The sequence below is a fragment of the Ovis aries genome, chromosome 16, assembly GCF_016772045.2.
Source record: "Ovis aries strain OAR_USU_Benz2616 breed Rambouillet chromosome 16, ARS-UI_Ramb_v3.0, whole genome shotgun sequence".
NCBI classification, from domain to species: domain Eukaryota; kingdom Metazoa; phylum Chordata; class Mammalia; order Artiodactyla; family Bovidae; genus Ovis; species Ovis aries.
In genome coordinates this window covers 57390213-57403779 of record NC_056069.1, presented here as the reverse complement: position 1 = coordinate 57403779, position 13567 = coordinate 57390213, and the positions used below count along the sequence as shown (strand labels likewise).

The 13567-nt window shown below is 43.6% G+C and overlaps 1 protein-coding gene across 1 annotated transcript in view; it reads left to right on the top strand.

Annotated features, from left to right (window-relative positions):
- FBXL7 (F-box and leucine rich repeat protein 7) overlaps positions 1–7049 on the top strand; it is a 460347-nt gene extending 453298 nt beyond the window's left edge. The window contains exon 4 of the mRNA XM_027980156.3: positions 3672–7049. Within this exon, the coding sequence (XP_027835957.1) occupies positions 3672–4408 (737 nt within the window). The 3' untranslated portion in view covers positions 4409–7049. The remainder of the gene's footprint in view (positions 1–3671) is intronic.
- Positions 7050–13567: the final 6518 nt, after the last annotated feature.

Sequence of the window (13567 nt, the reverse complement as noted above, 5' to 3'; positions counted from 1 at the left end):
ATCATCCTTTTATATCCCAGAGTATTATTACCCAATAATGAGAGAAGGTGGTAATGAGCATTTTGGGGAAAGCTGATCCAAATCTGGAATCAGTTCAAGATAGCCCCAGATTTGTTCAACCCATACTGTCCACTCTCGGTTGTGTAATATCCCTACTCCTTATCCTGCATGGTAAGACAGGCCCCCAAGATCAGATCCCAGTGGATTATTCCCATCTTAGCTGCCACACAGGATAATCCTGTGTTTTATCCCGTGAATACTGCTCACTCCCGCTCTGCTTCCATGCTTTCCTGTCCCTTGAATTTGCTCCTGCTATTACTTTATACTACCTGGGTTCCATATTTGTGCATTCAAATTATTTCTCTCTTCCAAGAATCCCCCACCCCCAAGACTTATGATGCCCCAATGTCTAACTATTCACTTCATGCTGGTACATCTATCATACATCTCTCATGCAATTCATCAACTGCATGCTATTTCTTAGTCATTTCTTACCATCCCTGCTATATTAGAAGTCTTGGATCAGGAAAATTCTCTCTAGTCTGACTGTACAAGTCATATAATCTCCCTGAATCTGAGATGCCTCATCTTTAAAAAATGTAGTTCAAAGGGAATGATTTCTTATGTTCTCTGCAAGTCTGTAATATTTACATGCATCCACTGGCCACAGATATTACCCGTTGAGCCACGAATCAGTTTATTTTCAACCCAAACTTGGCAAATCTATAAAAGGGCATTTAAAATTTAAAATGATTGACCTAAAATGATGCAAGCATATCAAAATAGTGTCTTCATCAAAACTGAGCTAAGCTAGTATTTCATTAAATTGGGGTTCGGTTTCAAAGTGCAGACAAATATTTCCCTGGACCGAATACAGTATCCTTCCTGGAGTGCAGCAGGTTTTACTGGATATTTCTTTCTTAAATAGGAAACTGGAACTAAGAACTTAGGAACAAAGTTGTCCTGTGATCTTAAAGTGCCTTCACCGTCATGTAATGACAGATGGGCAGCCACTATGTGAACATACAGATTCAGCATAAGCAGGATCGCAGTCAGTGTAAAACAAGAACTTCAAAACAAAAAGGGAGAGTTCAGAGTGACATTTGAGGGGTACCAACCACCTTCTGCAAAACCACAGAGCCCCCTGGAGTTGTGCGCACAGCCTCTGACAAGCCACATCTTTGTTCTCCAGTGCTGGGATGTATGCTTTGCTCCTTCCTGAAATTCTTCGACTTGGTAGCACATGGCTTCTGAATGTGATTATTCCCAGGACCTGAATTTTATATTATAAGAGTTTCCTGGGCAGCCTGCCAGGAGTGGGAGGAAAGTCCCCATTAACACTATCACGTGGTTGCTTAGAAGGCTTGGAGATGACGTCATCAGCCAAGGCAAGGAGCCGCGGAGGTGAGGCGCCTGGCTTGAGAGCGGCAGAGGGATTTGGGAAAAATGAAAACTATATGTACATTCTATGTAATGGAAGGAAATATCCGTATGCATATACATTTATACGATGTATTTGGCTATGTATATTAATGATGTATGTTCATATATTAAAATAAAACGTGTACACATTTTAAATAGTAATATACAATGAACTGAAATATATAATAAAATGAGTGTTTCCTATGTCATAAAATATGATAGTTATATAATATATGGTATAAATATATACATATAAAATTTATTCCCACACATTTAGGGGAAGGGAGTTGAGAAACAAGGTTTAGAGAGGCATCTAAAGATATCTTCCTGAGTACTAATTTTCTTATCTAGAAAACGGATTGTTTAAAGAATCAACTGAAAAAAAAAATCAAGAAAATCAATAAACGTTTTCTCAAATGTTTATAAAAAGCACGTTGTAAACGTTATCTTTCAACAGAAATAAAAGGCATTATAATTAACTATAAAATAGTTGGTTTATCAATGTTAGATCTACCTCAGCCTCGATCACAATCCTGAGGATATTTAAATATTGGAAGTTGGATTATCCCATCAGGTTTTCCTATAAAAGACTATGACAGTGAAGGAAAGTGAAGGGAAGTGAAAGTGCACTCAGATGCTTCTGACTCTTTATGACCCCACGGACCATACAGTCCATGGAATTCTCCAGGCCAGAACACTGGAGTGGGTAGCCTTTCCCTTCTTCAGGGGATCTTTCCAACCCAGGGATCAAACCCAGGTCTCCCACATTGCAGGCAGATTCTTTACCATACTGGAGTGGGTAGCCTATCCCTTCTCCAGTAGATCTTCCCGACCCAGGAATTGAACTGGGGTCTCCTGCATTGCAGGCAGATTCTTTATCAACTGAGCTATCAGAGAAGCCCTGATATATAGGGACTGTATACACTCTATAAATCATTCATTCATGCAACAGGTGCTTAGTGAGAACCAGCTCTGAACCAGGTATTAGGGATACAGCAGTGAAGAGTGTGAGTCCTTTTTTCTTAGGAACTTACATTCCATGAGGACAGCAAACACATAAATAAATGTGCATAAAAGTGAATAAATAAGTATATAATGCCTCAAAGTGATAATGAATGCTGAAAATAAATGGGAATCAGGCAGGGGGTACTAGTTCATTCAGGATGACTCACAAAGAGTTGTCTTATAAAAAAACATTTGCTCTGAAACCTAAGAAAGTGGGGGTGACCCAGGGCATTATCCAGGGATGCCCTGTCTAGTGCACAGTTGCTGAGGCAGGGAGGCACCTGAGCCATCTGGAAACATAAGAGCCCAGGGGTGCAGGTCCTTGGAGGCCCCCTTTAGACGTTAGCTTTTACACTTGTAGTGAGACAGCCTTGAGCATGACAGGAGTACTGTTCCAGAATGTGTCTGGCAGCTGTGAAAACAGATCGTAGCAGGTAAAAGCAGGACAAACTGGTTGAAGGGATAGAGGATAATCTGATTTTGTTCTTCCTGGACCAGAGAAGGTAGAACTGAATCCCTAGAGGATCACTTTGTTAGACTAATGACATATATTTCTTCCCATGGTTTTCAAAGTATATCCATATCCATTACCTGGTTGCATCCTCATTATTATATCCCCAGAGTTATAGGCATACCAGCTACTCACTCCCATTTCAGGGGAGAGTCTTGAGACTCAGAAAAGTTAAGCCTGCTGCCTCAGACCAATAAAAAGTAGGCCTGAGATTGACTGTGACTCCCAAGCCAGTGCTCTTTCTGCCAAACCCCAGTCATGGTGCAGCCTTCTATTTCCTATCTCATTTCTTTGGATCAGAGAGCTACCAGACCACTGCAGGGTAAAAACGGAGCTTCCTGAACTTTCCAGAACCAGGATGGGATATTTATACACATGGTCTCATGTCTTCTTTACAGCCACCTTACAGGGAAGCAGAGCACCCTTATTTTAAAGCAAAGGACCTACTTAGAAGGACCGATTGGCCCAAACGTCAGGCCAGCCATTGATGGATCTAGCATTGGAACACATCTTTCTTATTCTAAAACCCCAAAGCCTCTTAAGCCCAGAGTAGTCAAATGATGAAATGAACATGGAAAGCCCATTCTTGCGTTCCTTCTCCTGATGGGCCAGGAAGGGAAGGGGGAAACATGGGGACCCAAATCCAGAGTGGGGTAGGAGTCTATTCAGGAGCCCCCCACTATTCCCCATTCCCTGAGGTCATTCTGAGTGTGTGTTCTGTCTCTCCGTCTAGGATGCTCCAAGGTGACCTGCATCAGCTTGACCCGCGAGGCCTCCATTAAACTGTCCCCCTTGCACGGCAAACAGATCTCCATCCGCTACCTGGACATGACGGACTGCTTCGTGCTGGAAGATGAAGGCCTGCACACCATCGCGGCCCACTGCACGCAGCTGACCCACCTGTACCTGCGGCGCTGCGTCCGCCTCACCGACGAGGGCCTCCGCTATCTGATGATCTACTGCGCCTCCATCAAGGAGCTGAGCGTCAGCGACTGCCGCTTTGTCAGCGACTTCGGCCTGCGCGAGATCGCCAAGCTGGAGTCCCGCCTGCGGTATCTCAGCATCGCGCACTGCGGCCGGGTCACCGATGTGGGCATCCGCTACGTGGCCAAGTACTGCGGCAAGCTGCGCTACCTCAACGCCAGGGGCTGCGAGGGCATCACGGACCACGGCCTGGAGTACCTTGCCAAGAACTGCGCCAAACTCAAGTCCCTGGACATCGGCAAATGCCCTCTGGTCTCCGACACGGGCCTGGAGTGCCTGGCCCTGAACTGCTTCAATCTCAAGCGCCTCAGCCTCAAGTCTTGCGAGAGCATCACGGGCCAGGGCCTGCAGATCGTGGCGGCCAACTGCTTCGACCTGCAGATGCTGAACGTGCAGGACTGCGAGGTGTCCGTGGAGGCGCTGCGCTTCGTGAAACGCCACTGCAAGCGCTGCGTCATCGAGCACACCAACCCTGCCTTCTTCTGAAGGGACAGCTCCCACCATCGCTGTCGCCATACAGACCTGAACAGAACACGTTGGTTTTTTTGTTTTGTTTTTTTGTTTTGTTTTTTTTTTTCAGAGCAGCCTATGTAAGCACCGACACCCACTCGGAACAGCTTCTTTCTTCCAGGAAGGTTCTTTTTAAAGATCTGGCTTTTCTTCTTGCTAGTTTCTCACGGGCAACAGAGGGCTAGGAAAGGAGGGTGAGGGAGCCCCATTTCTATTCCAGACAACGGTTTTATGTGGGGGGAATCAGGTCATTGGTGGTGATGTCTCTCTTCTCAAAAACATGTACCTCAGAAAGCTGACTGCAATGTCTTTAAGAACACCCCCCTTTCAGTTTCTTTCCTCCTGGCCCCATACCCGGAGTTCTGCACCCCATCCCTCCAACCCTACCCCTCCCTCTCCTACAGTAACAACAAATCGTCAGAGTAATACTGCCCTCCACACCTCCTCCTCTTTAAACTGCTTAACTGGCCTAAACCACACTCTCCCATCCCATACCCAAGCAAAATTCTTATTAAATAAATGTCACAGCACCTGCTATATACGCAGCACTTATAAACCCTTTTAAAGGATCACTTGCAGCAGTTAACAGGGTAAAGGAAGAGACCTGCCTTGTTCCTCCCACCCCACTCCCGCTCCAGCACTTACTAGCTGTGTGACCTTGGGCAAAGCACTTGACTTCTCTGGGCTTCTGCTTCCAGCCCTGAATCAGAGGACTTCCTCGGATCTAATCAAGGATGAACTTCATGGCTATTTTAGAATCGAGGCACAAGAGATGTCAGTAAACCCAAGCTCCTTGGCAACACAAGAGGCATCTACCTCTTCCAAGGATATCTATTCTGTGAGTGCTCTCAGGAGGCGTGCCAACCCCAGCCTCCTGTATATTCTTCTCCATAATCTGAGTGGCATTCACAGTTTGTTTCTTTTGATGAGTGTCTCTTGGTCATCTTCTCTTGCCCAGCCAAGTGGACTTCTGTACACACATGCTTTTGGCATTACCCCACTCCACCCCATCGCACAGAGGTGATGGAATTCCTAATCACCGCAAAACCCACCTCCCCCAGTCAGGTTGATCTTTCTGAGTGTTTCCAAGTAGGAGGGAAGACACTCACAATTTTTAATTAACAAGGGAGGCCCAGGAAAACACATGTCCTCCAGGGTTTTTCAAATCCCTGTCGCTGCACATGTGGCGTACACGCACACATCTGCCCTGCAGCTGGCAGGAACGGACGCCTCGGTTCTTTGTCATTCAGATCGCATTTCTGTTTTCTCATCTATTTATTTTCTTGGGCATCCAGACTGCATCACGTGAAGCCTGTTGGGGTTTAGTCATAAGTGTTGACGTGTGCAGATTGCCACCTTGTGTGCCTCCCCTGTGATGTCTGCTGTCCTTCCTCAAATATGCAGAGCAGATTTCCAGGTGGTTTAAATCCTGTCCACTCAAAAGTGCCCCACAAATGGAAGAGGGAACACATTGATAAGACATAGGCGCTGGTCCACCAGCTAAGACTTTGATATCCAACATTAAAGCCGTTGCCAAGTATAAACGTGAAATGGTCCTATTTGGATGCAAATCCATTTGCTATCCTCATTCATGCAAAGTCAGGATGCCAACAATCCCGCTGCTTGTTTTCATGTCATTTCCATTGATTTTTGTTAATAAGCTCATGACTTCTCTTAAATTATTCTCTGGCAACACCCCTCCTCCTTCACTTTCCAAACAGTTCATTCATTTCTTTCTCAGAGGACCCACCCTCCACACCCAGAACCTGGTGTCTCCAAGCCAAGCACATGGAACAGTTTCATATCCAGCCTATATACCACTTGACAGCTGCACTCCCATGCTAGGCTCCGTGTGTGTCTTTGTCTTATTTTGCGAAGGAGACAGCAATGAGATGGCATCACGTGATATATGGCCACCTCTCCAGTCAACACCGTCAGCAACTTGGAGGTGCAGCCAATGCCGCGTGCCACAGGGAGAAAGGAATTGTTTGGCTGGGGAGAGTATCTAGTCACAACGTTTGGAACCATGAAAGGGATCGAAGATAGCATTCCCCTGTTGTGTGACTTGTGACTCTGTTCAAAGCTTGGGAATATAAGTCACAGAGGATCATCCTTAACCCTTGGTACTGAGATCTTCCAAGTGAGCCAATGTGATATTCCTGGAATAAGAGAAAAGATTCAAAATGGCTCACACAACCAGAGAGGGGGTGTCCCATTCCAAATATCTTTATCACCACCTCTTGACCATAGCACCTACACTATCTTCCAAACGTGAGACAAAGCCAGCCTTCACACTGTTTACCCGGCATGCCCTATCTTTCCCCGTTGCTGTCTTTCTCCCAGTCTGCTCTTCACCCATTCCGCTTCCCCTTGTTGTATGAATCTATGACAGTGGTTCCTGGGGAAACAGCTCAGCAGATTTTTAGAGACCATGCAAAAAGCCTCACTAGGAAATTTACCTGTTTTTAAACATTGCTTCCTTCCTGTCTCTGCTAAATTGAATGCTCATTGTTGTTGTTGTTGTTGTTTTAAATCTAATGTTCAAATCACTGCGTGCTGTATGACTCTAGAAAGCCTTAACTTACTACCACCAAGAAATAAAGCAATATGTTGGTAATCGGGTTTAGCCTCATTTAATTCCCTGGCCAGAATAGCCTGATATTCAGATGGGGAAACTCAAGAGTGAGGGAGAAACTTGCTTCCTGTTGCAATAGAGAGCACATCAGGTCACTGCTGCTGCTGTCAAAGTTGCACCCATGGCTGTGTCATTCCCCTTAGCTCATTGTCTTTGGCTAAAAATTAGCAGGTAAGTAAAATTCATTACATTCACAGTTTATATCTTCAGTTCCCTAACCCACCTTTTGATGGTACAGCAAAAAAAAAAAAAAAAAAAAGCTGGAAGGGCAATATGGCAACTTGATTGGAAAGGAAAAATTATCAATCGGTTGGAAAAAAGGAAATGCCAAATATCTCCCTAGCCAAACCTTTAGATCGGAGAAATTAGTTTGACAGAAACAATTACTGAGAGATGAATGGCAAACTCCATCTTTAGCAAGTAAAAGCATTTTAGGAGATGCCAATTTTAAAAGTAGTTGTCCTCAACTTCCTTCTTACCCTCATTCAGCTGCTTAAGGACTGTCACATAAACCAACAGGACTGTTAACTGCTTTGAAATATTAACTCGAGGTAGCTGCATGCAATTCTTGTCAAGATCCCAGAATAAAGTTAGCAGTAAATAAAATGCATATGCCCTGGAGGTTCATGATTTCTTATATTGACATTTGTTGAGAATTAAAGTCTTCGAGACATTTGACATCCAATATCCCACAACATGAAACCAAACAGTTTAGTGTTTTTAAGGGAAAAAGAATTTTTTTTGCAGTAAAATTGCCTACCATGTCTAAATTTTCATTGAAAATCATCAGAAAGTAGTGTTTTTGTTCAATAGCTGGCAATCATGATTAGTTCAGGAAGAAGTTAATTTGCAGAAATGCTGAATAGACAGTAGAAGAGGGAGCAGGAATATTTAGTGATGAGGTAAACACTGCATGAATATGGTCATGCAGACAGTCTGTGAAACAAAACTGGTTTTCCTTTTTCCATGCTCAAATGGTTTCTTCTTTTTGCTTCATACACCAGCATGGTAAGTCGCTTCAGTCGTGTCCAACTCTGTGACCCCATGAACTGTAGCCTGCCAGGCTCCTCTATCCATGGGATTCTCCAGGCAAGAATACTGGAGTGGGTTGCCATTTTCTTCTCCAGGGACTCTTCCTGACCCAGGATCGAACCCATGTCTCATGTTTCCTGCATTGACAGGTGGGTTCTTTACCACGAGTGCCACCTGGAAAGCCCCTCATACACCAGTAGTGGTTCTTAATGTTGCAGGAAGGAGTGGTACATGGAGAGGGGAGGTCTTGTTGCCATCTCTCTGCTTGGGATGCTAATACCGTACCATCACTGAGACGTGCCTAAACACAGCTCCTGTTGCCCAAAGAGCAATTCAGACACGTTCCATAAAGACGACCACCACGTGGGCAAAGTTGTTCACTGAAGGCAAGAAGATATTGGGTTGACTAAAAAGTTCTTTCAGGCTTTTCTGTAAGATGGTCCAAAAAGCAGATGAAATTTTTTGGTCAACCCAGTACTTCCACAGACATTCAGACTGGAGACACACCAACCAAGACTATATCCAGGATATGATGATTCCTCCTTTCTTTGAGTGCAACGTTATCTCCTAAAGCCACAGGTCCATTTTTGTAGTCTTTTTTTCCTTCTCAAGTTAGCAGATCAACTTGAATTTGAAACTATATGAGATGAAAGAGCATGGTCTTTTGGGAGCTGAATAGGTTTCACCATCCCTGCCTGTGAACAGCACAGTGGTGGCATCTTCAGCAGGATGCAGCTAGAATGCTGATCTCATGGACCATCCAGGAAGGCTACGTGAAAGCTCTAAACTGTTGCTCAGGCTGCTGCTGCAAAGCCACTTCAGTCATGTCCGATTCTGTGCAACCCTATAGACATCAGCCCACCAGGCTCCCCGTCCCTGGGATTCTCTAGGCAAGAACACTAGAGTGGGCTGCCGTTTCCTTCTCCAATGCATAAAAATAAAAAGTGAAAGTAAAGTTGCTCAGTCATGTCTTACTCTTAGTGACCCCATGGACTGCAGTCTACCAGGCTCCTCCATCCATGGGATTTTCCAGGCAAGAGTACTGAAGTTCAGAAGACAGCAATCAATAACATCCAGGTATCAAAGTAAGGCTTGGAAATATTATTAACAAATAAAACTTGATCTAAAGATTTCCAAATCTGCTTATTTCTATGTTGTCGAAAGATTCTCCTTCTGGCCACTCAGCTACTGCATTTTATACTGATGAGATCAGCATGTCTGAATTCTATCCTGGCTCATGTGACAATCAACATATAAGGGAAACTGGACGTTGCAGTCTTTCTTCATGAACAGTGAGTCCCCAGGGAGTGCTAGTCGTTTCTTCTGAAGGAGCAGATGGTACTCAGCCTCCTTTAACTCCTTTAATGAAGGTTTATTGATCAGGTACTATGAGAGGTTCTGAGTGAATAAGAAACAATATCATTCCCCTAAAGGAACTCCTATCAAATAATGTCATGCAATGAGTTAGAAGGTAGAAAAGGGAATAGAAAAAGGAGATAGACTTTCATTCATTAAACAAATAATTTTTTTTTTTAAGAACCTGGTATGTGTCAGACACCATGCTGGCACTAAGAGTCTTGCCCTGATGGTTGAAAAAAGAAATGGTTTGCCTTCAGTTCAGTTCAGTTCAGTTCAGTCGCTCAGTCCTGTCCGACTCTTGGCGACCCCATGAATCTCAGCACGCCAGGCCTCCCTGTCCATCACCAACTCCCGGAGTTCACTCAGACTCACGTCCATCGAGTCAGTGATGCTATCAAGCCATCTCATCCTCTGTCGTCCCCTTCTCCTGCCCCCAATCCCTCCCAGCATCAGAGTCTTTTCCAATGAGTCAACTCTTCCCACCAGGTGGCCAAAGTACTGGAGTTTCAGCTTTAGCATCATTCCTTCCAAAGAAATCCCAGGGTTGATCTCCTTCAGAAGGGACTGGTTGGATCTCCTTGCAGTCCAAGGGACTCTCAAGAGTCTTCTCCAACAACACAGTTCAAAAGCATCAATTCTTCGGCGCTCAGCCTTCTTCACAGTCCAACTCTCACATCCATACATGACCACAGGAAAAACCATAGCCTTGACTAGACGGACCTTAGTCGGCAAAGTAATGTCTCTGCTTTTGAATATGCTATCTAGGTTGGTCATAACTTTTCTTCCAAGGAGTAAGTGTCTTTTAATTTCATGGCTGCAATCACCATCTGCAGTGATTTTGAAGCCCCCCAAAATAAAGTCTGCCACTGTTTCCACTGTTTCCCCATCTATTTCCCATGAAGTGATGGGACCAGATGCCATGATCTTCATTTTCTGAATGTTGAGCTTTAAGCCAACTTTTTCACTCTCCACTTTCACTTTCATCAAGTTAGTCATATGGAAATAGTTCTCTTTTGTCCTAAGGTCATCCCATAGATTAATTCCTATATACACATACGCACTGTCTCTCACACACCTGCATACACACATATAATCTCTAAAAGATGAAAACATTTTGCAAAAACAACACTGAAACATAAATTCTTGGAAAAACTCTAAGAACCTCAAAACAGCTTGATGCTGTCCCAAACAACATCCAGTCAAAACATACAGACATAGCCCAGAGAACTGCCATCCTGATTTCCCCAGAATCTAGCTCAAGGAGAGGAAGATTGCAGGTCCCTCTCCCAAGAATCCTTGGATTCTTCAGCCAACATGATGCTCTTTGGTTTTATCCTAATCATCACGCACTTTTGATGGGAATGGTCAGAGTAAGTGAGGTTTCTCAGTATACTGTGTCTCTTTATAAAGAACTAGTCTGTGTCAGTTATCTCAACCATACTGGATGACCCAAGTAAGATTGATTAAGTAGCCGTTAAAACTGCCAAGGAATGGATTTCACTTGTAAATTCCCCGAGGATGGGTTCTTTGAAGCTTCACATTTTATCAGGGTCGTCAATGTGAAATTATCTGCCCGCAGTAATAATCAACTAAACAATGAAGTGCATTAGAAACTGGAAGAGTGATAGGAAAGCTTTTAATTCCTGTTTCTCTGCAGTCAGAGGCAAAATCCTCCTGGTTTTGCAGAGCCCCAAAGCTCTCCCAAGTCTGAGTAGTAGTAGACTTATTAAGCCCATTGCCAGATAGGCATGCAAAAGATAAAGGGGAGAGGATTTCTAATTACAAAGATTATCCAGTAATTGGTACTTCCTTTTTTTCTAATCTTCTACCAACCGCTAATGAACACACAGCCACCTTCTATAAATAAAATCTTTAAAAGAAAAGAAATCCAGGTTTCACATCATGAATGAGTTCTTCATGGGTATTTACATTAAGAATTTAAACAAACTTATCATGGTCCTTTTCATTTAAGAGAAAGTAGATACAGGAACAAAGCTGTCACAACTGATATATATCCTTTTCATTTTATCTCAAAGCCTTTCTTTGGGAGATGGAAACCAAAACAGACATGATTACCTTTGTATAATTTTATGTTTTTCAGACTTCAATGTAACTACACAAATGCATTGAATTTCAAAATGCGCCATCTCTCATTTTGCAGTCCCACCCCCCAGTAATGGAGAAATGTGAGAAGTGGGTTTTTCTCATGTTCCCTGGCCACTTAGTAAATCCCCTGAAAAGATCATCTTGCTGAACAGATCCTTGTCTTAGTAGAAGATCCAGAGAGGGAGAATTCAGACCATTTCTCTTGTTCTTGTTACAGCCACGCAGGCCAGCAAGCGATTTATGACATAGTTGATCTATATGAATGATGTTCATGAAGCACAAGCTTTCCATCAGCTAGTCAGAGTGCAAGACTCCAATTGACTCTTCTATGTTCATAATTTTAAAACACCCAAAGAATAATGACCATGAAAATGCTGGAAGTTTGGAGACCAAGGAGCTGTGGATTTAAAATTAAAAAAAGAAGAAGAAGAAGAAGAAAGAGGGAAAAAAAAATAACATTCAAGTAATGACCTCTAACTCACATAATGAAAACCAGAGTCTCCTCTGGATTTCCAAGCTGGCATTGTTTCACTGGTGCTCTCACCTTGGGGCTCCTGGGTGTGATGTTTCTTTTAAAAATAGTGCCCTCGGGAAAGCAGTGGGAAATATAAACACTGCCACGGGAGGGCATTAGTCTCCTTTCCTTTTAAAACGTGTGCTTCATCCCACATGCATGAGGCAAAATAAAGCTTAAAGGTGATCGTGTTATGTAAGGAGTCTTTTTGCTTTTACAAAAGGAAAAGCCACATGCTCTCAGGTATCGTCTCTGTTTCTTTGACTTCCCTCACCCTAAATTCACTGGTTTCAGGATTCCAATGCCTAATTCTTCACAGCCAATAGCTTATTTTGGCCATGAAGAAAAGCGACCTTTCTTTTCTGATTTTCTGGTCAACGCTTAGTATTATATCAGTAACTCCACCATAGAGTTCCTCCTCTCCCAGGTTTGGGAACCCAGAGTTAAACCTTAGGATCAACTGGAATCCAAGAAAGGCCTTGGGAGAATTTAGCTGAATGTCTGCTTTGGCTGAAACTAAGGACCCTTTAGCAAGTGTAACCTTTTAAACTTTTTAAAGGTTATTATTTATTGACTCTGTGCTTAGTCTCTCAGTCATGTCCAACTCTTTGCAACCCCATGGGCTGTGGCCCACCAGGCTCCTCTGTCCATGGGATTCTCCAGGCAAGAATACTGGAGTGGGTTGCCATGCCCTCCTCCAGGGGATCTTACCGACCCAGGGATCAAACCCAGGCATCCCTCATTGCAGAAGGACTCTTATTGTCTGAGCTACCAGGGAAGTCCATTGCTTGACTCTCGTGAAATGAATTTTATATATCTCATATCTTTTATATAAAATTTATAAATTTTATATACTACCTTTTTGCACCCCTGGAGGCTCATTGGTAAAGAATCCCCCTTCCAGTGCAGGAGATTTGGGTTTGATCCCTGGGTAAGCAAGACCCCCTGGAGGGGAGCATGGCTACCCACTCCAGTATTCTTGCCTGGAAAATCCCATGGACAGGGGAGTCTGATGGGCTATATTCTGTAGGGTCACAAGGAGTTGAACACAACTGAGCAAGTAAACGACAATAACCTTTTGCTTAGTACTGCTCGTTGAGCTCTCTGTGGCAAAGGATGAAACACACATTCAGGTTGGAGTCCTATTTTTTCATCCTGTTTTTTTGTTTTATTTTTCATTGCACTAGGTGGATATGGCCACTCTTGTTTAGCACACCATTTTCAGAAGATGTGTCCCTTTTGGGGGTTCTATGGTGATTTCAAAGAACTTCTCAGGCTACATTGCTAAGTGTGGGTAGCTCGATATTCAGGAGAAAATACCGTTGTCAGAGCCCTGGAGTAATTTTTTGGGGACACAGAACATTTTTGGAGATGATCCTCGAAATATAACCAGCCTTGATCTGGAAGACTAGAGGTGTGACACTGTATTTCTCAAAGGTGAATTCAAATTGTATTGTTGTTGTTCAGTTGTAAGTTGTGCCTGACTGTT